Source organism: Myotis yumanensis, unplaced genomic scaffold (assembly GCF_028538775.1).
Source record: "Myotis yumanensis isolate MYYU_CA2020_CCGP unplaced genomic scaffold, mMyoYum1.0.hap1 SCAF_8, whole genome shotgun sequence".
NCBI lineage: Eukaryota > Metazoa > Chordata > Mammalia > Chiroptera > Vespertilionidae > Myotis > Myotis yumanensis.
The window spans coordinates 42,090,183-42,114,523 of NW_027223759.1; the positions used below are offsets into that span (position 1 = coordinate 42,090,183).

At 51.1% G+C, this 24,341-nt stretch overlaps 3 protein-coding genes across 4 annotated transcripts; all 3 read right to left on the reverse strand.

Moving 5' to 3' along the window:
* Positions 1–537: 537 nt before the first annotated feature.
* HOXD8 (homeobox D8) lies at positions 538–5,868 on the reverse strand. 2 transcript variants are annotated; one of them, XM_070422706.1, is made up of 2 exons: positions 4,694–5,868; positions 538–4,332 (listed from the first exon to the last, which is right to left on the reverse strand). In XM_070422706.1, exons 1-2 carry the CDS (start codon positions 5,241–5,243, stop codon positions 4,052–4,054), a joined length of 831 nt encoding a protein of 276 aa, XP_070278807.1. In that variant the 5' UTR covers positions 5,244–5,868; the 3' UTR covers positions 538–4,051. The 2 variants fall into 2 exon arrangements, with proteins under 2 accessions (XP_070278807.1, XP_070278806.1); XM_070422705.1 differs by having other exon boundaries at positions 538–4,335.
* A 4,852-nt stretch (positions 5,869–10,720) lies between these two features.
* HOXD9 (homeobox D9) lies at positions 10,721–13,089 on the reverse strand. Its single transcript, XM_070422703.1, has 2 exons — positions 12,006–13,089; positions 10,721–11,654 (listed from the first exon to the last, which is right to left on the reverse strand). The coding sequence occupies exons 1-2, from the start codon at positions 12,781–12,783 to the stop codon at positions 11,413–11,415; spliced, it is 1,020 nt and encodes a 339-aa protein (XP_070278804.1). The 5' UTR covers positions 12,784–13,089; the 3' UTR covers positions 10,721–11,412.
* Positions 13,090–15,660: 2,571 nt separating this feature from the next.
* On the reverse strand, positions 15,661–18,831 carry HOXD10 (homeobox D10). Its single transcript, XM_070423409.1, has 2 exons — positions 17,969–18,831; positions 15,661–16,625 (listed from the first exon to the last, which is right to left on the reverse strand). The coding sequence occupies exons 1-2, from the start codon at positions 18,711–18,713 to the stop codon at positions 16,348–16,350; spliced, it is 1,023 nt and encodes a 340-aa protein (XP_070279510.1). The 5' UTR covers positions 18,714–18,831; the 3' UTR covers positions 15,661–16,347.
* Positions 18,832–24,341: the final 5,510 nt, after the last annotated feature.

Genomic DNA, 24,341 nt, shown 5'->3' on the forward strand with positions numbered 1-24,341 from the left:
CGGCTGAGAGTGAATGTCCTTGGCCAGTTCTAGCATTCCCCTCATCATGAATGCATGGGCATGGCCGCCCGGCTTCGGGACCTGCCTGAAAGAGGTACTTCCTCTCATCCTTTCAAGCACACTCACTGTCTTTGGACTTCTAGTAATGTGCTTGTAAATATTTGCATTGGATGACGGTGTAAGTTCTCTGCTATTAACATCTCCACACACAGTGAGTACCTAAGTGGATGTGCTCCTAAGCAGGAGAGCACAGCACCCTCTGGAGCGGGCCATTTGCATTTCTTGAAAAAGTTTCGATGACCTTGGATGTTTCTGATTAAAGGTCTTATGTTGCCATCTGTCAGCAAAAGTCCTATTCTTTCTAGAAAAAGTCAGTGGGTTTTAACTTTTTTGGAGGGAATTGTAACAGCAGCCAGACTCCTTTCAAATGTTCTCTTCTCTTCCCCTGACCATCCCCAGATGCCCAAGGATTCAGCACACTGGAGAAGCACAGGACAAGCTTGGATGTGAAATAGCAACACATTCTCCACTGAAGAATAATAAAACAATGCTTTTAATGACACCAAAAAATGGGGCAAGTTGTTAGGCCCTCCCAAGCAAGAACACTTTCCAGCGGTTCTCAACCTGTGGGTCGCGACCCCTTTGACGGTCAAATGACCCTTTCACAGGGGTTGCCTAAGACCATTCTGCATATCAGATATTTACATTACGATTCATAACAATAGCAACATTACAGTTATGAAGTAGCAACGAAAATAATTTTATGGTTGGGTCACAACATGAGGAACTGTATTTAAAGGGCCAGAAGGTTGAGAACCACTGCTTTAGACCATTCCATTCATGTGGAACCGAACAGATTGTTCAATCATAACAATTTCTGATAAATAATCTCAATTGACAATTTTCCTCTCCCCCTCTAGTCAAATAAAAACCGAGCTTTATGACCCTCCTTTTCACCTTGGGGAAGAAGGGCTGGAAAAAGACTCTACACTGAAAAGGCAGCCATATTTGCACTTTTTCCCTCAGTGCAGAAATAAGGGTTGTCCTGGGTTTTGTGAAACATCACAAAATGGCAATCCCTGAACTGACTTTTCTCTAGGAACCATTGAGACCTACACCCTCTTTTGTTTGTTTCTGGTCCTCACAAACAAAGAACCTCAATCACTAGGAAGGCTTGGTTCTTTCCTTTAATGTTAACATTAAAGTGTCGTATTTTTCTCTAAACGGTTTACAGACCTCCCTAAGCAGTACAGAGAAGAGAAGCAGTCGCCTGGGTTTGCAAAGTGTTTTCTGAAGGTTTATGCAAATTTCTGCAGCAAAACTGTTTGTTCAGTTGCCGCAATCCTCGGATGTTAACAGATTTTAGCCAATTAGAAGAGCATCTTCTGCACTCGTCACTGCAAGTCTCATAAAATACCATGATGGGCGGTTTCTAGCTACTATAAAAAAGAAGGTGGTGAGTGTGTGTGATGTGTAATTCCCAAGCTCTTTATTTGGAGACAAATCTATGGTTTTCTTAGCTACAAAAGGAAACATACATACTGACATTTATTTATTACCAACACTTTCTGCACATGTGTAATCTATGTATATGTACAAATCCACCAAATATTTACCAAAAATTATCAGATCTGTATATGTACAATACTCTCAAATACACCAGTAATTGCAAGTCTTTTTCTGTACATGAGCTACGATTTTACCATGTGGTTAGGGGCAAGATGGGACCAGAAGGTACAGCACTTCCAGAGCAGCACAGAATGCAGAGGAAATAAGGATGTTTTTACTCCCCTTATTTCTACATCCATCCACACACCAAGTTCCCCACCTAATTGAATCTTGCCCGAATCAGCCTCTAAAAGTGCTATCTAGGGAGTATTCTTGAGTGGAAGAAAGCAAATTTTGCTAATAGAGGAGTCCCTTAACTGGAGGGCAGCTGGAGTTTAGCCAGTACCAGTCTCTGGCGAGCTTACCACCACCCCCACCGCACACATGGGCTTTCAGGCGCTTGGCATCCTTGCTCTTTGTCAGCCAATAGCAGTCTCAGGCAGCACACAGAGCAAAATGTTTCCAAATCCAGCATGCACGTTTGCAGCTGTCTCCTCTCCTGCAAATGTTTCTTAAGCCCCAAGCCCCAAGCCATGACTTAAAATTGTCTTTCCTGGCTCAGGTCAGCGAATGCCACAGCCACGGTCTCTTCCCTAGATAGAAAGTCAGGCGGTGCTTCGCCCCTAGCCCAATCAGTGACATTTCCCTGGTCCTTCAAGTGGCAGGCAAATAGCCCACCAATGCCTGAGGGGGTGATCCAGGCCTAAAACTATAGGATTCTATTTCCTTACCTGTGCAATAAATGCCACTTTGGAAATTAAAATGTACCTCTTTAATAAGCCATCTAGGAAAAGCAAAGTTGCTTTCCCTTTTGGGGGGAGAAATGTTAGTTTACTTGGATTTCTTCTCTTCTCTCCCACCTCTTTCCCCCCTCCTCTTCTCTCATAAAATGGCAGCTGCAAAAGCAGCCTCAAATGGAAAATGGATATCTTGTTAATAACAGAGCCCAAACCCCAGCATCAGTTCGGGCTCAGCAGAATAAGCTGTGGTGTAACCTGGACTCTGGGTCGTCCCCCACTGGGCCTACAACTTGAATCCTTTGTGAAGTTCAAAGCTTTCACACTATCTTAGCAAGGTTACTTAGAGCAAGATGAAGCTGCAGAAGCCTAGTCAGCCCTCTGGAATGAAAGAGACTGCCCCCGCCTGCATTTATTTATTTTCATAGCATGTAACCCCCACCTCTTTTTTTTTTTTTTTTTAAATCAAATAGCTTTTGCCTTCATGTGAGTAAAGGAAACGCGTTATTTGCGGCGCTCAAAGACACTAGCTCTAGAAAAAGATTCATTTCTTTATTAAGGAGCTAGCTATGTTCTGGAGCGGTTGTTTACACTTGGATTTTTCTGCATTTGCTCCCAGGGTTTGTTTCAAATAGGGGAGGCCATCCTGGAGAACAACAGAGGACGTACCAACTGACATCTGAGATGCACATAGTAAGTTGGCTCAAAATGGGCACGCAGAGAGAAGAGAATACAAATAAATATGGCACCTACTAAAAAAAAAAACAACACCAAAAAACGAATCACAGAGGTGGCTACAGCACCGAGACCTAAATTTCAGTCGATACCAAATGCAGTTCAAAACAAAAGCAAGTTTTGGAAGAAGAGGCATTCCACAAAGTGACTTGCTAGAGTGAAAAATTAATGAATGAAAACGCTATAATTGGCTTTTCAAGTATTCATTCACTCTAGATTAAATTGCCATATTTGTATAGACTATAGAAAAATTATTAAATGTCAACATTGACATTGCCCTGAAACTTTTGTCACTGGCCCAGCATTTCCCCCAAGTTTAGGAAGCTGCAGAGCCGGGACTACACATTACACTCTTCAATTTACATGTGCTTTTCAAATATTTGGCCCACACTCGTCCCAGAGATACTACATTTACAAAATAAAGAATCCTCTTAGGAGTAAACAAAAGGCACCTGAACTCACTATTATAAAAGCAGAAAGAAAAATACATAAATAATACATTTTAATCAAATAAAATAAAGTAAATATTCTGCAGGCATAATTTTTTAAAAAAAATTATAATAGATTTCTTTTAACTTACTCACCATAAAGAAAAGATTTAAAATGTTCAAGTGCACTTGTTTGATTAATAAAGCATTTTATATTCAATTATTTAGTGCTAGTTATTAGGAAGTTTATGTTGTTGAGGCAAATCACCAGCTCAGACATTAAAAACTACCATTATAAAAATTTTGCTATAGTTAGTATCAAATTACCCTTACATAGGACAGCTCAAGAGCTGTTTCTATGTGATACAAGAAACTTTTTAAAACACCCAAATCCCTCTCAAAAACCAGAAACCTCAAGAGCAGTGACATGAAGGTAGCTTGAAATACAGGTAAAGTCCTTCCAACCAAGAAAATAGGTGGTGTCCCCCAGCATATGTTGATCATTAGCTTTAATAGTCTGTGGTAAAATTTTAAAGGTAGAAGTTAATTCGTGGGGCCTTCAGTTCTGTCTTCCTCCAGCTCTTGGGCTTCCTTTTTAGTTTTCCCATCCTTCACCTCTTGCAATGTTTCCTTGTTGTTCTCCTTTTTCCATTTCATTCTCCGGTTCTGGAACCAGATTTTTACCTGTCTTTCCGTGAGGGCTAGGGCGTGGGAAACCTCGATTCTTCTCTTTCTGGTCAGATAAGGATTAAAAAGGAATTCCTTTTCCAACTCTAGGGTTTGGAAACGACTATAGGTTTGTCTTCCTCTTCGTCGACCAGGAGCTGCTGATTAAAAAAAAAAAAAAGAGGAAAATAAACGTTTTTTAAAAATGTAATGGTGTCTCTGCAGGTTGCTGGAGGTTTCTGGAGTGGGTTTAAGGGATGAAATACACACAACTCTCTTTAGCTCTAATATATATATGATGTGCAGGCAAGAGAGAGAGGTCTTCACAATTATTCTGTCCCCATCATCGTTTCGTGGTTTCTACTTTAAGGGGAAAAGTCAGTATTACTTTATGAATAAGAGCCACTGTAGCAACAAAAGAAGGAAAAGGAGAGGGAGAGGGAGAGGGGTTTTAAAACTAGAACGTGAGAGGAAAGCAGATTTCTCCCAGCTTTAAAAAAAAAAAAAATGCATCCCAACCTTGTGGTCTCATCCAGGCAAACATTTGAGAAGGAGACGAGCTCTGATTTAAGTGGTCTGGGTCCTCGCCAATATTACCACGGGACGATTTACAGTCAGGATATTGTACCAGCTCGGCTTCTTGCTGGGTCGTAAAAATCGGCTGTCTCTGTAAGTTATCGTATCCGTAAAACTTCGCGGGCTCCCCGTGACAAGCCATCCCGCCGCAGGGGGGAGGCGGCGGCGGCGGGTGCGGAGGAGGAGGGGGGCCGGCCTGGTAGGCTGCGGCCGGGCTGCCCCCGCCCGGGTGGTAGTAGTCCTGGCCGAGGCCCGGGCCGCCCCCACCACCGCAACCCGGCCCGGCGGGCCGCGGCGGCGGGTGCGGGTGCGCGTGCGCCTGCGGGGGCGCGTGCGGGAAGCCGGCGGCGCTGTTGCCATAGAGTTGCAGGGCGGCGGCGTGGCGGCCGCCGACCTCAGGCGCGAAGTGACAGTCGTAGTAAGTGGGATTGATGGCCTCGCCCGCCGCCTTGTACTTGGCGTACGGCGACGGGTTCACGAAGTACGAGCTCATCGGCGCGGCGGCGGCGATCCGGGGCCGAACGAGGGCGGCCCTGGGCGGGCGGGCGGCGCGGAGCGGGAGGAGCGCGCCTCGGCCCAGCCGCACTGCCGCGGGGACCTCTGGGGCCGCTGCTCGCGTCGCCGAGCCGCCGAGCTACGCCGCTGCTGCTGCTGCCGCCGCTGCCCGCCCGCGCGTCGCCTCTGAGGCTCGGCCGCCGCGGGCGCTCGGCTACTGGGCGCTCATGCCCGGCTGCGGCCCCCGCCGCCTCGGCCTCGCGCCGCCTCCCCTGTGGGTCGCGGGGCCTCCCCCAGTCCCCGCGCTCACCGCCCACCCGGCCTCTCCCTGCGCGCGCCGGCTCGGCCGCAATATAATCGCCGACGCCCCGGGTGACCTGCCCCGCTGCCTCCACTGTTTCCTCTCTGCACCAGGCGGCCCTCTGCACACCGGGACAAGAAAAAAAGTGCGCCCGGCCCACGGGACACTCTTTGGCTTCGATTTACAAACCCCCGCTCTGGAGGGAAAAGGAAAAAAAAAAACAACCCTCTGCCCGTCGCCACCTCTCACCTCGCCCCCCCCGCGGCCCCCTCCCACCGCTCTCGCCGCCGAGGCTGCCGCCCCGGTGCGCCCCGGCGAGGCATTTTCGCACCACGCCACTGCGCGGAGAGGGAGCGAGATGGAGGCGAGATAACCCCGCGGAGGGATCCGCGCGGAGGCGATACCGTCGCTCTCACGGGACTCCTCACGCTGCCCGGGAGATGCCTCCGCCGGCCTTAAAGGGGGCCCATAAAGCCGCACTGCCAAGGGCTCGCGGTGCCCCTGGGGGCCGAGGGCATGTGGCCTGCGGCCAACGGGGCGGGGGCGCAGCAGAACCTTACACTTGGGGGGAAGTCAGGAGGCCACTCCCAGGAGGCTGCAGAGCCAAGGACTCTCTCCCCCGGCCCCGGAGCAACCCCGCAGAAGTTGGCCGCGGCTTTGGCACCTTTGGACACGTGGGCGCAGCCCAGGGAACATGGGCAGGCTCTGTAGACGGACCGGACCGTACTTTTGGGGGTTAGGTCCTATCCAAGTAGCTTGATGAAAGGCCACAAGGGTGACCCCGAAACCTGGTATTATCAAAGCGAATCTGAGTCCTTCTTTTCCAGACGAACAGGCCTTGTGGAAATGAGATGTACATTTACCCTTGACGCACTGCACGCCTGGCTGAGGCTCCCAGTTTAATTGATATTTAATGGAAATCATGCCCATGAATATAGTTTCCATCATTTCACCCTTGATAGACGTCAGCACCAGGCGCAGGGGGGAGGCTGAAGAATGTGGGGAGGGAGGCATTAGCATTGCTGAGGGAGTAAATAGGAAAGCGGGCAGAAATGTTCCAAGGCGGGAAGGAGGATTCGTGCTGGGGTGCGTGGTATTTCCTCGGGCAGGACGGGCGGCTCCCCGGTCTCTGCCCGGTGCGGAGCGGACCAGGGCAGACTGTGGCCCCGGGCGGATGGGGGGAAGGCGTCCGGAGGGAGGGGGCATCCGGGGGGAGGGGCTCCCGTGAGTCTCTCCCCTGCCCAACCCCCAGTGTGACTGGGAGCTGGCCTTGGGTTTGTGCTGGTCCCAGGCAGCTGCGGGCAGCGCTGGTCTCCTGCTAAGGATTCTAGTACATCCGCCAAGCCTGTGCCATGACTGCCGAGAGCGGGCGCCCTGCTCAGCTTTGAAAGTTACGAATTTTTCCAAAAGAAAAGAAAGAGAAGGCTCAGCCTAACTTTTGAGTGACGAGGAAGACAAACGTCCTGACTCATGTGGGCAAGTCGAATGTGAATCGCAAATACGAAGGTGGCTCTAAAGCTGCTTGGAGTTACACCACCAACCACCTTCTCTCCCCCACCTTCTTCCTCCCAATAAATGTGATAGGTCTCTGTTGAGTGAGTTTTCCCTCGCCAATTCGGCTTTTTTGTGGGTTCTTTGGGTGACCCCAGCCCCTTTCCCTTGCGGATAACCCATTGCTGTGAGGGCGCCAGGCCCACCGGCCTTGGGACCAACCTCGAAAACCCTGAGTCTATTGAGGATGCTCCCGCTAATACTGAAACACACCACGCCGACTTTTCACGCCAAATGCAAAGCTCTAAAAACCCCAGGTAACCCGCAAAGGCGCAGCAGGCCAGTAATTTCGACTACCCCACTCCTTGTGGGTTGCCCCAACCTGTGAGCGCAATCCCGAGGTCAGTCCGGGTGGACTGAATATCATATTTTGCAAATGGAGAAAAAAAAGAAAGGTCGAGGAAAGGCATAACAAGATGATGTCTAAGACTCTCAATTGTTTTTACAGGGAATGGCTGGATATAGTTAAGGGAAACGAATTGCTAATAAATCTCCAGATGATAAAGGCATCCTTTAGTTTTTAAATTAGCAAACTGCAGGAGACTTTTGTTGTGGGACGTTGAAGGGTAGGGGTTTGTTTGTGTTTGTTTTCTGTCGGTTATCACCAGGTAAAATCTACTATAAATCCTAAGGCGAAGGAACGGACAGTGACAGTTAATTTGTATTTCAACCTTGCAAATACCTAATTAATAGAGTATTATTTTCAACAAAGCCTTGGAACTAATTTTGTAATTGTGCCTTTTTAATTTCACTGTTTGGAGTGCATGTGTTTGCATGTTTAAACACTGTGTAAAAGAGTGGATTTGGAATGGAATGGGGGGGGGGGGAAGAAGAGCGAGCCCAGATCTCAGTAATGCAAGGCATCATCTTCTAGAACTGTGTGGTTCCTAGGTGTGACGAAAGGAACACAAATACTACAAAAAATAATTTCTACACATTCTGGCCTAATGAAGAAAACATTGCAATACAACATTTTCTCCTAGAACAAAACAATTCGTTTTTCTTTCAAGCATTTTGTTTATAATCTGAACGGAAAAAAGAGCGCGATTAACTTCATAAATAAAGATCTATGCCTTTACACACTTCTGTTTTGATAGAATGCATTAACTTACCATAACGTTTATAGTTTTAGCAGTGGCATAGTCCAAATTTTTCTGAAATCCTGACTGAGCCAAAATTTTATCCCTAACAACACGACTGCAGGATTTAATAGTGCACATTGTTTCTTTTTAAAAATAAATTTACCATAATTTGGAACTTAAAATAATATTGTAAATATTTTTAATCAAAACCTTCCTTCACCACCACTCCAGCTTTACGAGATCACAAAGTGGAGCGAGGGCGCTCTCTAGTGGCCAAATACCACCTCGAGCCGAGCTTAACTTCTCTTTATTAGACTCGAACCAATTTCAATCTAGTTCTTCAGTTTGGGACTTGGATCGCTGAGGCTGATAACGCTTCATCCCTTTGATTGTCAACAAATCAAGCGCAGCAAACAGCGGCTCCTAAATGCCAAGTATTTCTGTGCTCCCAGGAACTTCCAGTAGTGTCTTTCAAAAGTTTTCAAGCCTTCTTTGCCAGACACAGTAGGTTCTTATTATGTAATCACTTACAATTATAGGATGGACTAGATTTAACAAAAAATTGCAACGTTCTAACTATCAACTGCAACAGGATTTTTTTTTTTTTAGAGAAGCCAGGAACTTCAAAAACTAAAAATGTACAAGTTAATTTAGTGATCTTTTCTTTTAAAGTGGTTTCTCTTAGCATTAAATCATGAGTATTTGCTGCTTTAATTTTGTAATTTTAATACTTCAGGTCCATTTTGCTGGGCAATGGGGTGGAGTTTTGCTGAGCAAAACTTTTTGCTAGATCTCTCTGGTTGTCTGAAAAAGCCTTATTGGGCCCGTGTTCACGGGAACGTGTATAGACAATAAATGAGATTTTAAATGTGTACCAAAAGTCACAGAATGAAATGAATTGACTAAGCATTCCACTTGAAAATTTTAAAGAAGTAAAGAATTTAATCAGCTTAGGTGTTTCCTGCAAGATTCATCTTTTTTCTCATTTTTCAAAAACCCTTTCCTCCAACTCAGCAGCAACTATTATTTTCTATAAGCAAATAGATATAATTTCCAACAATATTTTCACTGTGAAATTTGGAGTGGAGGGCCAGATATTTTTGTAAAAAGGCATTTAAGTAACTCCATTTTTCCTCAAGCACCATTTGGCTGGGGGACCCTCAGCCTGAGTAAATGACCCAAGATCACTAATTCTCCCACCTCCGAATAAAAGGCCGCTTTTAAAACAAACAAAAAGAACAAGCTAGACCTCGACCATAGTCAAATATTATAAAGAACCACCCACCGTAGGCTAATTCTAATACCCAGACCATTTAAAAAATCAGAAATACATCATCTCCTCTTTCCTATCCACACACCCCCATTTTTATTTCCTAGGTGCTCAGAACCTAACCAGGCGCTCCCAAAGCCCTGCCTTGTTGGTCCAACGCAGTCTTGTTTATATTTTATTGTCCAGATTTTAAGACCCAGTTTTTGTCTGCATTTTTCCTTTTCTCCTACAAACACAAACATCAAAATGAGACGGTTTCAAAGCGAAGCGCCGGGCCTATCGTAAACCCATTACCTCCAGACGTCTCGCCGGCTGGATGGCTTTATGACACCTTGGCTCTTCCTGTTTTCAAAGAGCCCTTAGGTATCGGGTTGGCCGCAGGGGCGGGGGTACGCAGCACCTTCGGCCGGATCTGGGCCTTGGCTTTCCCTCCCAGCCCCCCTCTGCTTTTCCTTCAAGTCCCCTCTTTCATCAGGACCCCCCCCCCCCAACTTTGCCATTGCCCCTGCCTTCCGCCCAGCCCAGGCCGCCCCGGCGCCTCAACCTCTCGGGCCTGCAAAAGCTGAGGGCCCGAACCCTCACTTACAATGACCTTCATTTTAGCCCCTGAATGCGGCCCTCAGAGGGCCTAGCTGGGAGCTAAATGCACACAGAAACTGGGTTGGGGGAGGGTGGAGGTCCTCTGCGGAAGAGAGCCTTGACCATTTTGATCTGCTAAGGTCACTTTGGGGCTCCAGTGGGGAGGGGTGGAAGCTTACATACAGCCCTACCGCCTCAGGCCTCCCGGAGCCAGCCATCCCTGCGGAACTGGAGGAGTTGCTCCCCAGCGCAAGTGCAGAGTTGGCCTTTCCCTTGTTTGGGGGGGGGGGGGTGTAAATCAATGGCTGGGACCCCAAGAGCAGAGGGATTCATGGGGTATGGTGTGCCAAAGCCCCAGCGAGTGAGTGCCTGGCTTCTGGGGCTCTTCCGCTCCTCTGGGCACGGAGGTGAGACTGTCGCTGGGTCCAGGGCCCAGAGTTCCGAGAGGTGCTGGAAGCAAACCGGGGGAGGGATGAGCTGCCAAGGGCCCCCCAGGTGCTGTGTTCTAGGCCGGGTCTGCTCACACAAAGGGAGACTGGGAAGCACATCAGAGACCCCTGAGGTGGAAGGTCCCCGGATTTTTAGCAGCGTCTCCCTCCCAGGGATGGGGAGGCGTCCAGTGAGGGTGACATTTCGCAGAGAGACAGAGAAAGCAGACACACACAGCGTTCAGGGGCAGTCTCTGGGCTCCGTTTAATCAGGTCAGCATTTATTGGTAGGAAGCGGTAACATTTACAACTGGTCCTCAGGCAGGAACCGGGAGGGCCAACGCCCGCAGACGCCCACGCGAGCGGAGCCCTCCCGTGACAGCGGCTCCTCCAGTGCACTGACCATACCCCGCTCCGCCCCCCTGGAGGCCCTGGGCTCCTCTTTCGGCTTCCTTCCAGGTCTCAGTCACCGGCTCCCCGAGGAAAGGGGGCTTTCATAACCGTTGGGCTACCCGGCCGGGCCTCTTCGGGCCTCCGCACTGTGGTCCTCTGCCTTCATTCTCCCAAGCGAGGCGCGGGTGGCTCCGGCTCGAGCAGCGCTAGGGGCTACACTACAGCACTTTTCAGAAACATGGAGGGCATTTACAAAGGAGAGAGCTGTTCAAGCCAGCGTTCACTCACAAAACACAGCATTTTCCAAGGAACCATCGGGGCAGGAAACGGAGGGTGCGGGGCAGGGCAAAACCGCCAAGACACTTGGTTTCTCCAACACATAAGCGAGCAAATACAGAGTCCCCCAAATACCTCACGGAGACCGACCACACAGTCACTTCTACCTAAAAACGGGGTAAAATGTCCGAATCACTGGAGAGTTTCTGGAAATCAAGCACCCACAAAGAAAAACCCCCACTGCCTGTGCCAAGCAGAGCGGTCCTGCCGGCACCTCGCCGGCCGGGTCAGTCTCCTTTGGGGCATTTCTCCTTGCTCATCTTTTTCATTTTCATCCTACGGTTCTGGAACCAGATTTTGACTTGTCTCTCTGTGAGGTTTAGAATCCTTGCCACCTCGTAGCGCCGGTCCCGGGTGAGGTACATGTTGAAGAGGAATTCCTTCTCCAGCTCCAGCGTCTGGTATTTGGTGTAGGGACAGCGCTTTTTCCGGGTGGAGCGAGCGTGGATCCAGTTTGCGGCGGGGTTGTCTGTGAAGAGGGGGATGGAGAGAAGCGGAGAGAAGGGGAGGTAGGGAGAGACGACAGGGTGGGGTGGGGGGAGAGAGAGAGAGGTCGTTAAATTAATTTCACCAAGGATGGTCGCTTTTCACAACTTGGGGGAATTATCATAAAAAGCCTTAATGCCCGCGCTCTGTTTGCCGTAGGAACCGCGCACCCAGGGTAGGTTGTTATGGGAAGCTTTTTTATGGATGCGTGTTGCTCGCCGTGGCTAGGGTAGGCGGCTAGACGTTTTTATAGGTTAGTAAAACTATCAGTTTTGCACATTCGAGCCTTACAGGTTTCAGCAATAAATCAGGGGGCAATTTCTTTTGCACTTACTTGGGTCAAGTTGCTGCGGTGGCGGCTGCGGATGCTGCTTCTCCTCCTCCTTCAGCGGGCAGCCCGGGCTCGGATGGTCGCTGCAAGCCGAGGGCTCCGACGAGCCGCCTGCCCCGGGCCCGATCCCTGCCCCCGGCCGCGTTCCCCCAGCCGCCGCCGCCGCCGCCGCCGCCTTGTCCCGCAGGAACGAGTTGCACGAGAACTCGGGGTCGCCGCTCCCCTGGGACTCCCGGGCCGCAGAGCACTCAGTCTGTTTGGAGGAGGAAGACGAGGAAGTGGAGGAGGAGGTGGCGGCGGCCGCTGGGGTCGGGGCCGCTCCGGTTTCAGGCTTAATCCCGTAGTGGCGCCTGTTGGGTGGGCCGCTCCGGCCGGGGCTGGGACCGGGGCCCGGGCCGCCGCCGCCTCCGCCGCCGCCGCCGCCCGCGCCGCCCGGGAAGCCGGGCAGCGGTTCCATCCAGGAGCGCATGTAGCGGCCGGGCTCGGAGGCGGCGGCGGCCAGGGGCGGCGGGGGCACGTACGGGTGGTAGAGGCCGCTCATCGCCGCCGCCGTCGGGGGCTGGGCGGGCACCGCGGACCACGAGGCAGAGAACACGGTCGATTTAGGGGCAAAACTACACGAGGCAAACTCGGCGGCGGCGGCCGGGCTGTCGGCCACACCTGCGGGCCTGCCCTGCGCGCCGGGCCCGGGCGGTCCGAAGCGTGCGGCGAACACCTCGTCGCCCTCATGGCCTATGAGCGAGTCCACGTAGTAGTTGCTGAGGGTGCCAGTGGAGGACATTTTGCGGCGCCGTGCGCTCCCACCCAAGGTTACACTGCCCGCCGCGGCGCCGCTCCCCGCCGGCGCCCTCGCCGCCGACTAGTTCGCAGGCTGCAGCCTCCACCATTGGTCGCGCGGCCCACGTGATCATATTTACCAATACCGGGAGTAAATCAGTCCGCTAAACCGGGGGCTGCTGTGATTAAAAAAAAAAAATCATCATCAACACAAGCGCCGCAATTAGAGCCTGCGGGTCCCGGCCCGTGCGCCGGACTGGGCCCCACCGAGCCCGGCCAGCCCTCGGACTGCGGGGACCACACGCCTGGCTGCGGCCGGAGGAGGCGCTGGGACTATTTGTTCGCCGCCTCTGGCCGCCCTCGGTCTTTCCGTGCGTCCCGGCGCTGCCTCCCCAGCTCCTGGGCTCCACGCGGCCAGCCACGCGCCCGGGGCTCCCCGAGCGCTGGGCCAGAGCCGGGACCGGCCGGGGCGCGCGGGGCCGGTGCTGGCCCCCGGCAGGGCGGCCTTCCGAGGCGGCCCCTGGCGCCGGAGGGAGCCCTTCTCCCTGTGCCTCTCTCCCTGCCCAAACCCCCCTCCCCGCACAGACCCACACACACGCTCTCACAGCTTGTCGTGTTGTTTAAAACAGGTGGAAGACCTTTGTAATGATATTATGCCTTTCAATAAAAATTTTATGAGGTGTATTTGATTATAGATTAATGTGTCCCTAATAAAACGGACGGATGGAGCAGCTCGGAGGGCCCCCTCCCCCCACCACACTCACACACGCCCGTGCGGCCCGCATGCACCCCCAACGGGAGGCTGAGCACACGCCGCGGCCCGACGGGTGAGCTGGGGTGGCCCCCGGGCTGGGCGCGACCGTGGCCACCGCGGCCCAGGCTTCTGTCTGCCCGCAGAAGGGCTGGCAGGAGGCGAGTCGGACCCGCGCGGACAGTTGCGGCCGGGTGCCGTGTCTTCTCCAGGACTCCCGCAAATGCCCTGCAAAAGAACACGCCACGGGGCAGACCCTAAATCCCAGCGCGAGACCCGCGCCCGCCCGCCGCCCGACCTCGAGGCCAGGGGAGCCGCACCTCCCAAGGCAGGGCGTCTTCGCGTGGTTCCCACTTAGAGGCCTCCAAGTGGATGCCGGGTGTGTCTTTAAAGTGGTCCTGGGACCACTCTCATCCGATTTTTTTTTTCTTTCCCTCCAGAGGTAAGGCTGGGCAGCCTTGAATCTGAGGGAAATGCCCATTGTCACTCCCAAATCCATGGTACAAAGCCTCGGAAGCCTGGCTGGGAGCGGAGACAAAAGCAGCTGGGTGCAGGCGGTGGGGGATGTGTTCCTTGCTCTATAAGTTGCCCAGCGCACCCTGGGAAGGCTCGCAGCCCACCTTGAGCCCCGGAAAGGAAGGGGGTCAATGGCTTATGGCCTGATTGTCTTTGCCAATGGCTTTCTGATTTTATTCCAGAGGCGCTGCCTTTGCCTGTAGCACGGTTTTCCTCCCAGACATGGCCCCCTGTCAGCAAATAATGGTGCTCCCCACATCGTGGGGGAAACGGGAAAGTTAAAATTGCCCTCCTCCTGCCCAACCAATGAAGGTCTGGGGCAAATTGATTCCAGTGTTCCTCACCTGGCATTCATTCAGACCCACTCTCTCCCACCCTTAGGAAATAGCTCCCCTAAAAGGGTTCTGTCTTAGAACTGAGGAAGGTTCTTGATTTTGAGAAGGAAGTTTAAAACTCTGAATAAATACAGAGTCTGCCAGACTCCCTGGGTGAGGGCTCTAACTCTCAGAGCCCCTAAAATATTGTTTTTAGGGGGAAAGGGGGGCAGGGATGAAAAGAACATGTTTTGTGGAGCTGCTTGAAGCTGTTGGCGACCCTTTGAAACTGCAGCACAACCTGGGGTAACGGATTCTCTGTCAGCAATTCTCCCCAAGGCCTCTCTTTCCTTCTCCCTGGCAGAAGTAGATTAAGTCCGGCCTCTCTTCGGCTATGGATCCTCCAGTATATATACTGGTGAAAGCTGGGGTTTTTCAAACCATGGCGGCAGCTGGAACAGTGGACTTCATGGGAAGTCATGTTCATTTGCAAATTCTCTTTCAGTCACCCTTTGTACATTTTCTTGCCCCCCCCCCCCCCCCGCAGATACAGTGGCTCCAACTAGCATTTTGTAATTAAATAGAGGGAGAATTGGGGGGGGGGGATATTCTCTTCCCTTAAAAAAATTTCATGTGGACCACTAAAAGGTAATGACTGAGCATAAAATCCTTCCACAAGGAAACTAGGACAAAGTGGATGGAAAAAACTCACCCATCCTCTGCTTCGCTGTGGCCTGGCTGTCTTGTGCTTGGGATGGGTGAGAATGAGGGAATGGGGGGCAGAATTGGATCCGATGCAATGCTAAGCTGCTGCTTGTCCTTGCAATGGAGGCCCCTTGGCTTCCAGGTGGGCAAGACTGGTTTCAACCCAGCCCCTGATGATGATGGCACGCCAGCCAGAAATTGCCAAGACCCACTGAAAGCATTAAAAATAACACAACCAAAACCAAAGAGAAAGACACATAAGTGGGGAGCTTTGAGGAAAAAGCAGCTTGGGCACAAGCTTACTTACTTATCAGGCTTGAGCTAGAGGGAAACTGATAATTCAATTCAATTAATGGGGGGCTAGGGAGAAAAGACTTCCCTTCTTCCCAACTATGGAAATAGCACCCCCAACACACACACACACACTGCCAAATTTCAAGACCCTAGGCCTCCTCCAGCTTCTCTCTCACATCCTTTTCCTTCTCTCTATCCCCCGAAACTTCCCCAAACAAGCAGATTAACAGGAAGATAATCTCACCAAAGGCTTTCATTTCCACTGTAACAAATTTTCATTTTAGAAAGCAGAGGGAGCAAACTTGTTTCCAGAATTTATTGCATTATACATGCGACCAGAACATGCACAGAATGGACAGGTTGCTGTTATACTCTACCAAACCACAGATGCACCACAAGGGAAAGGCTACAAGGCATAAGTCATCAATATTCCATCTCACCAAGGACAACTGCTAAATTCATTTGTGAAAAGATACATTGTAATGTGCTTTTTAGTCCCCCTCCCCCCCAAAGCTTGTGAATTTTCTTAATCTTTTTTTAAATATATATGTAATTTAAGTACTTTAAGTACTGATGTATTCAAAACGCCATGGGCTCATGGACTAACCACACACAGACCTTTTGTGTTAGGAAAAACATGAAAAAAGTCACATTGCTGGATAGATGAATTGGTTGATAAATGCTCTACAGTTCCAATAAGTTAAGACCCAAATGAAAATGCGCAGTAATAGTTACCCTGCATTACGATGAACAAAATAATAAATTACACGTGCTAGTTTTTAATATATATATGTATATATATACTTATAGGGATTACAGATCACTTGCAGCACGAACAGAATAACCCCAAAGTCACATTCTAGCAGGAAAACAAAACAAAAAAAACAAAGAGCAAAGAAGGTTTTGTTTCCGCCTTCCCAGTCTTCCAGCACTGGGCCCTGGAATTCGGTGCCCCCTCTCTGATCCTGGCCTCCCACGGGCTTCGGACCTAAGAGAAGGTGAGGTTGGCGGTCAGTTCTCGGATCCGGTTCTCTCGGCTCATCTTCTTGAGTTTCATGCGGCGGTTTTGAAACCAAATCTTGACCTGCCTGTCGGTGAGGTTAACGCTCTTACTGATCTCTAGGCGGCGCTCGCGGGTGAGGTACATATTGAACAAGAACTCTTTTTCTAATTCCAGCGTTTGGTGCTTAGTGTAAGGGCACCTCTTCTTTCTGCCACTCTTTGCAGTGAGCCAATTGCTGGTTGGAGTATCAGACTTGATTTCCTCTAACAAAATTAAAGGGAGAAGAAGAAGAAAAAAATCAAGAATTTTTTTTTTTTGGTCTCTCAGTCTGTTCAAATGTACCCTTGGCCATGACCCTGCAGGCAGCCAGGCTGCTGTGGGAAATACTAGTATTAAACATTACCCACATGAGGTGGGCCTTGGAAGGGATTAGTCAGTGATACCAGATTAGTTTAAATGCCCCAAATGATAGGATGGGCGGGGACCTGGCCTTCTGTGTCACGGTTCTCCCTCAGCTTTCTGACCTGCATCAAACATTAGTACAATAGTAAACTTTCAGGGTCTCCCCAGCAACATTCTAAGTGGTCAGCTCCTAACAGGGCTGGAGTGGAAGAAGCAAGCCACAGCCTGGACAAGGCTACCAATCCCACTGCTGCCTCAGGTCTCCAAGTCTGCCACTTCTTCCCCACTTTCCCTAGGCAGGTGGGGAGCCACACAGCCAGGTCGATAGGTGCCCATTTTCCTTTAAAACATAACTGAGTACACCTTCTCCACCCTGCCCGGGCATTCAGAATTTCCTGAATTTTCATGCCTTCTCGCCCCCACACAAAAGCATTGCCCAGAAATGTAGCTCCTTAATGTGGCCCACCTTTAGGCACTGGAAGAGAGGCACAGGGGCAGGGTTCCTTCTCCAAAAAACCCCCCCAGAGTCCCTGGCTCTTTGCCCTAGCCCAGCCCTAAGGCTGCCTCTGCCTGCCGGGTGGGCCAAGCAGATTCTATTCTCCCCCCTTCCGCCTTTGCCCCCTCTGCAAATGAATTGCAAAGCTCGAGGCACTTTCCCCAGACAAAGCCAAGGTTACCTAGCCCCGCAGAGGCAAAGAGCCCTTGTTTCCCCCGCTCAAGCGCCAAACAACCAAGCCATCTCCTTCCCCTGGCCGCCCCCAAGCTCGCAGGATGCGGGGTGCATACACTTAAACACGAACACGGTGTCTTGGACCACCTTAAAATCCTAACTGGGTCAAAGTTGGGGCTGCAAATCTGAGCAAGAGAAAGGAGGTTCTGGGGCTGTGTTTATGAGCTGCAGGTCATTTGCGCTCTTTTGTTGCATTTCAGATCTAGCTCAGGAAAAATAAACCCAGCAACCCCTTCCTCTGGCGAGACGCCATCAGCCTGGAGCCAGGACTAGCCAGGAGGGCCAGGGCAGCGGGGGAGAAGCGGGGATGAGCTGGGGACTGAGAATGCCCCCTCTAAAAGCTGGGAGGAGCAGCACCGGCCAATCGGCCCCGCCTGAGCTGCCAGGGCTCTGCGCCGGGCACCCAGGTGCTCCCTCTTTGCCGGGTTCCCGGGCTGCGCGCCCCGCTGGGGTGGCAACCCTGCTCATACCGACCTTTGCTCTCCTTCTCCTGCACTTCGGGACTGGACACGGAGACCTCAGCCAAGCAGCTCCTTTCTTCCGGAAGGCCACCCTTGGCCTCAGGGCTCTCCACCTGGGAGACTTTGGTGGGCTCCTGGCCGCTTGCAGGCTCGTTCATCTTCTTTTCCATCTGCAGCTGGGCGGCCGAAAGCTGTGGCTTGGCCGCGCCGCGAGGGTTGAGCTGGAGCATGACTGTGGAGCTGCCTTCGGGGCTGTTATTGTACTCTTGGGTTTTCCCGGTGGCGTAGGTCTGACTCAGTCTAAAATATCCAGGGACAGGAACCTCGGGGTTCTCAACGGGACAGGACTCAGGGACCAGCCTCTGGTACGAAGGGACCTCGGCAGAAATGAGTTTGTTGCGCTTATCAGAATACATGCAGCAATTGGATTCTTCCTTAATGTTGGTGGTGAAGGAGCAAGTGGGGACTTGCTGTGTAACAGGTTGCTCTATTCGACAAGATCTGTTCGGGTCTGTCCAACTGTCTACTTGAGGTATATAAGGATGCACATTCATACCCATATTTTGGTGGTTCACTTCTCTTTTGGCCAGAGACGGGAGCAGTCCACAGGTTTGCATTCCATAGGTCCCCATGTCTGCGCTAGGTGGTGGCATGTACATGCTGGCGCTGCTCGAATAAAAACTGTCACTCCTGCAGGCACTGATCAAGGAATCTACTAAAAAAGTATTAGCAGCAGGAGAGCTGTTGGGAAAGGACATTTTGGGGAGGAATTTGAAGAAGAGAGATTGTGTCCTTTGTAGGCTGACATCTCTAGGAAAACATTCCCCGTGTAATTGTGGATGCCTCTGCCGACCACATGACAACCAAGCCAATGAGATTTGAAAATGGCCTTGAGCCGCAGCCTCCTCGCAGGTCACGTGTTCCAGAGCCAGGCCGGCCGGCCGCGTAAGCACGGACAACAGCGACATCTACTATGCGCCAGAGATAGTGCGCGCTGGAGACCACCGGCCCAGCGCTCTCCGCCGCCCGCCAGCCTCTCGGCCTCGGCTCGGCCCGCCCGCCCCATTTGCGTCCCCCACTCCGGCCTCTGGGCCACGAAGGCGGAAGGAAAGGCTCCTCCCGAGGGGCCTCGGGAGGACACGCGCGGGGAGGGAAGCCGGAGCGTCGTGGCGCCAGCACATAGAAGCATTCCACGCACACACCCAGGCAGAACGCGCCCGTGAGGGCCGGGGCCGGGGCGCAGGCGCGGGGTGGGGGCCCAGGCTGGTTCATTTTGTCCCGGGCAGCCTGGGAAGGTGAGTCGATTCCCTGGGGCCTGAGACCTTCCACCCTACGAGTCCACAGGAAAGATCTCCCGCGCAAAGACGCGGCTAAGGTATCCTGGGGAGCAGAGGCGAGAGGCCACGCAGCCGGCCGGCCCCTGAGGCTGAGGCTGAGGACCGCTCGGCCCCAGCGCTGCCCTCTCCTTCCGCCTGCCCGCCCGGGCTCCAGGTTCCTCCGCCGAGCCGCGTGCCTGCCGAAGAACCACACCCGACCTTTAGGGCTGGTGCTGGGAGCTTTCAAACCGAAGACAATCCCTCGCCGCAGTTCGTTATCCGCGAAAGCGTTCCCTTCGGGAGAACTAAACCGACGTTTCCCTCCCCACACACCCTGATCATAGAGGGCAAAGAGGAAGAAAGAAAATAATTTTTTCAAAGACGGAGGAAAACTCTCGCCCTCAGACTCTAGAAGTTTTAGAAAACTGACTGGGCCAAACAAGAGAGAGAGAGAGATGCAAAGGTGTCATTTGGTTCTTCTGCAAAGAAAAATGTTTTCCTTTTATGGATTTTGTAAAAGCATTGGTTTCTGACAAGTGCAAGGTACAAAAGGTTGTGGAATTTATTAATACATATTAAGAAGAATCAGGGCGATCAATAAAATTCTCATCTACATTCTTGGGCTACTTGGTAATTTTCTTGCTTCTGAAGGTTTTTAAAGAGTTATACCCGCTGTTGCCACACACGGGAAGATATTTTATTAACAAATCAATTGAGACTTAGTAAAGGATAAGATTAATAGTTAGGATTTAGCATAATGGCGTTCGCTTTATGAATTATTGAAAATTATACTATTGATTTTTCCCCTTCGGTACTAACCAAGAAGGTCAATTTTTGTTTTAACACAAGTTGTCAAATATTAAAAGCTATACTTTTATCAAAAGTAGAGTTTTATAGTTTTGGACAATTCCTCAAATTATTTGACACGGTTTTGCTTGGGTAAGAGGAGGGAGAGGAAAGGGAGGTGGGGTAAGAACCTTCGTCCTCTGTTTCCTTTGTGAGGGAAAGTTCTATAAAGAGGATTTGGTCTGGGCTTGTGGTTGAACTCATTAAAGAACACCACCATCACCGCCATGGAAACTCGGAGTTTTATGAGAAACTTCTCCAACAACTTCCTCTCTCCTTCTCTAGTTTCAGGAGGCTGAGCCACACTATGGAAGCTCCGGCCTCCAGGCAGAAGCAGGGAGCTTTAACCTTGATTCCTTCCCAAAGGCTTGCCCTGGCCAAGCCAGGTCGCTGGAGCTGTCCTCTGGCTTCCGGGTCCCCTTCACTGCATCCGAGAGAAGAAAAGGGCCCCTGGCTCTGATGGTGAACCAGTGCTCTGTCCCAAAGGAAGGCATCCGTGTTTTCTTCTCCCCACGTTGCCCTGTTATGGGCTGGCCTTGGATTTCAGGCCCAGAGACTGAACTTGTGGGCAATTTGGGTTTCCGTCTCAGCAGAACAGTTCTTTGGCGCCTGATGCTAAGGAAAGCACATCACCATTCTGGGGCACCCACTTGCCCACTTGCTCCTTCACAGAAACCTTTCCCAACAAACCCTTTGTCAGCCCCTCCCCAAAAGGACTGTCCCCTGGCCTGGTGGAAAAGCAGGGGTTGGACATTATTTTCAGCCTTGGGACGGCTGCGCCGGTCCCCTCGAATTGCCCTCGCCCAAACAATAACCCCTTTTAAAAAACTGCGGTGGCAATGAGACAGACCTTTTAAACCTTTAAGCAGCTGTTCAAATACAACATCATTGTCAGGTTAAAAGCCTAGAGCCTCTCGCTGCTCAGACTGCAGGATGCCCTGCCAGGGAAGCCGGAGGGTTAAACATTACATTACCTTCTCACAGGGTTGTCTGATTTTAAGCAGGGGGTGGGAGGGGGGAGGGAGAGGATGAAGAAGGCAGAAAAAAAAACACCCAACTTTTTACTCTAGTCTGCTAAGGTCTTATTCCAAGCTAACAACCACTGATCAGCACCTTGAAAATTGCTTTCTTCAAAGGCGGAGATGATCATCCCAGCCACGGCAAAACGTGCCCAGGGCTGGACAAAATGCCCGCTACACGCACTCGGCAGGCGCCCTGACGCCAGACTGGCGCTCCAACACTGTCCCTTTCCATCTCGGCCAGGAACTTGGTTGTCCAGTTCTCCCTATCCCACGCAGAAGGCAAGACTGTTCAGTCTAACTGGGAATCAAATGCCCTTTCATAATATTTGTTTACACATGAGAAAACAGCCACGCTAAAGAACAACGCTTCCTCATGGAGCGCAGTCTACCAGAGCAGGCGGAATCTGCCTTCCGATTTGAGAGCCTTTCTGTTTCAGCTCCCGGTGGCTTGGAGTTCAAAGTCACCCCCACAGTGGATTTGGTTTTAAATAAATCTTCTTCACTCACAGAAATAAAAAGTATATCAGATATAATTTTGAATTACCACAAAATTCGATTTTATTATTTTTCAAATTTCTGCCTTCAGACCAGCTCCTGGAGGCCAGCGATTGCCAATATTTCAAAGAGATTTTATCATAAAAATCAAGCAAAACAGTTTTAATACAAAGAATCATCTGGGCAGAGGAGGATGCAAAGTTTGTCTAAGACCCTAAGGCTGAGATGAAGCAAATGGAGTGAAAAGACAGTGGCTTTCAAGGCCAGCCTTTATTTTGCTTACAAGTATTTAATATAGCTGCATTGCCACTGTTCTCGATCATCTTTAGATCAGTGGGAGCAGTTACCATTAATAATAAATCAATATTGCACCATCAAGGAGATGAATATCCACGCTTCTACCAAAACATCCTTCTCCCTGGCACAGCTCTTTCCCCGAGAAAAATTAAAAGGGTCGCTTTGTCAGGAAATTAGCATTTGTAATCAAGAAATGGTTTGCATCTGTTCTCTCTTGTCACTGGGAAGAAGAGCAGGGGCCCTGGGCCTGAGTGAACTTGGGGGCCCCTCGGTTTGCCCTGAAGTTTGGGCCCTGTGTGGCCTGCACCTTTGGGTGCAGAGTAGATGGAGACAAATTTAAAAGGCTGCTTCCTTAAGGCGCCCCTCGGCGTTGTACTGTGCACCTCCCAACCAATGTGAAAAGAAATCAAGGGAGCAAATGGGGAGGCTGGGGAAGCCACCACCACCTGGATGAGGGGTCTGTGAAAACAGGTAAAAGGGCGCTGGGCCAGGGAGGCTCTTTCCCTTGCAGACACAAAGATTCCTTATTTAGCGCATTTTCCCTCCACTTCAAGATCTGAGACCCGAGACTCAAGACGCATGACCACCCTCCAGGAGCCCCATAACCCTGACCGATCAGGAGGGGTCAGGTCCGCAGCCCTGGGAAGTCCTGATCCAATCTCCTGACCTTTTTCAAGTCCATCTTGGGAGCTAGCAGGAGGGAAGGAACTGCAAACCGATGAGCACCCAGCACCCGGGATCTTAGGGAAGGCTGCCGGCCAAGGCCCAGGCACCCCTCCGCAAAGCCACACGCACCCCCCCACACACACACTTAAAGAAGAACACAACGACATTTGGGGAGGGGAGTTTTCACCCCAAGTGAACTGAGGCCCCGGGCTAGGCCCTGCGAAATGTCTCTTCAAAATATCTAAGCTGGACCCACAGGCTGACAGGCTGGAGCTGGGGTGTCCGCAGGGAACACCCATGCCTCTGGCTGGCGCCTCAGGGGGTGCTCATGGTGCCCCAGCCACCCTGGAGCCACCGATGCCAGCTCCCAGGGATGGACCCAGGGCCCTTGGTCCAGGGTCTGGTCTGGAGAGACGAGACAGAGACAGCGGAGCCGGCACTAGCTCCGGGATTTCATGAGCTTCACAATGAACTTCGACGAAGAAGGACAGTTACCCATCCTTAGAAACCCACGTCCTAGAGAACTCCCTTTAGGCCCAAGGCTGGTAACACAGACCCTCCCCAACGTCAGGGACTTCACAAAGGGGGCGGGGTGGGCGGTAGAGAACGGCAGGAGGCACGAAAATCAAATTCTGTGCTCAAGGCCCGCAGGCGGCTAGGAAGGGTGTCCAGGAGTCTGTCAAATGCAAAGCCCGTTTGCTTCCTAGCGTTACCCACTCCATGCCGCCCGGGAGTATGAATGTTAACCAGGGCAGTCGGCCGCTTCCCGCAGCCGCATCAGCCCAGCCTCGCCCGCCCCCGGCGCCCCAACTCCCAGTCCTGCTTGTGCCTCCGGGTTGCTGCCCCACAGCCCCTGAAGCTAGGCTCGACCTGGGGGCCAGGGGGACTTCCTCGCCCAGAACGACCTCCCTCCTTAGTTCCGACGGGTCCCATCTTTTCTGGGACCACACTCAGCTACTTTGCTAGCGCCCCATCTGTCTTAAACAAAAGCCTTTTAATCATCTCAGGGGGTCGGAGAGCGCTCAAGACGGAAACGGTTTTGGGGAAGGGGTGGTCCTGTCCTCATATTGCTCTCTGCACGCAAACTAACAGGAATATTGATTTCCCCTGATTTAATTAACTCGCAGTGGCATGACCTATTTCGAAATGCACATATTAGTCTTTTCAAAACCTCTCCTAGACTCCGCCAGGTTATAACAAGGTACTCCTTGCGACATCTTTATCTTTAAAGAGACAACGATTAGGTGATCGCTATTTTCAGAAATAGGGGCAGTTCCCTTTTCTCTGTCTTTATACAACTTCCAACATCTCATAGCTGCTTCGGACAAACAGCAAACGAATGCCTTAGTGGCCGCCTGTTTCTAATGGAGCTGAGATTGCCTATTAGAATCCAGTAACGGACAGATACGGTACCGCGGCCTCTCCGCCAACCAGGGCTTCTGGAACGTGAGCACGCCCCCGTGTGGCTCTCCAAGGCCATACAAATGGAAAACGCTATTTCTTGCCTAAGGTGTGGACATACAAGCTTGCTACATTTAGCCGCAATAAAAAAAAAAAAAGGGAAAGAAAAGATAGATGGAGAGAGAAAGAAATAAACCAGTTTTAAGCTCCTGGAACGATCATACTAATACTACTAGGGCATTGACATTTTAACGTACGCCCATAATTCCAAACAAAGGAATCCCTTTCCAAACGAAATTACTCAACTGTAGACTTTGTTTCTATTGCATCTTTCACCAAAGGT

What these genes read in the sequence shown, in the direction of transcription:
- HOXD8 (XM_070422705.1), bottom strand. Translation starts at nt 5,243, where the DNA reads ATGAGCTCGTACTTCGTGAACCCGTCGCCGTACGCCAAGTACAAGGCG. An exon ending in TGCCTGGATGAGACCACAAG is followed by an intron (nt 4,336 to 4,693) that starts GTTGGGATGCAT and finishes TTTTTTAATCAG; the next exon opens with CAGCTCCTGGTCGACGAAGA.
- HOXD9 (XM_070422703.1), bottom strand. Translation starts at nt 12,783, where the DNA reads ATGTCCTCCACTGGCACCCTCAGCAACTACTACGTGGACTCGCTCATA. An exon ending in ACCGCAGCAACTTGACCCAA is followed by an intron (nt 11,655 to 12,005) that starts GTAAGTGCAAAA and finishes CCCTCTTCACAG; the next exon opens with ACAACCCCGCCGCAAACTGG.
- HOXD10 (XM_070423409.1), bottom strand. Translation starts at nt 18,713, where the DNA reads ATGTCCTTTCCCAACAGCTCTCCTGCTGCTAATACTTTTTTAGTAGAT. An exon ending in GCAGGAGAAGGAGAGCAAAG is followed by an intron (nt 16,626 to 17,968) that starts GTCGGTATGAGC and finishes TAATTTTGTTAG; the next exon opens with AGGAAATCAAGTCTGATACT.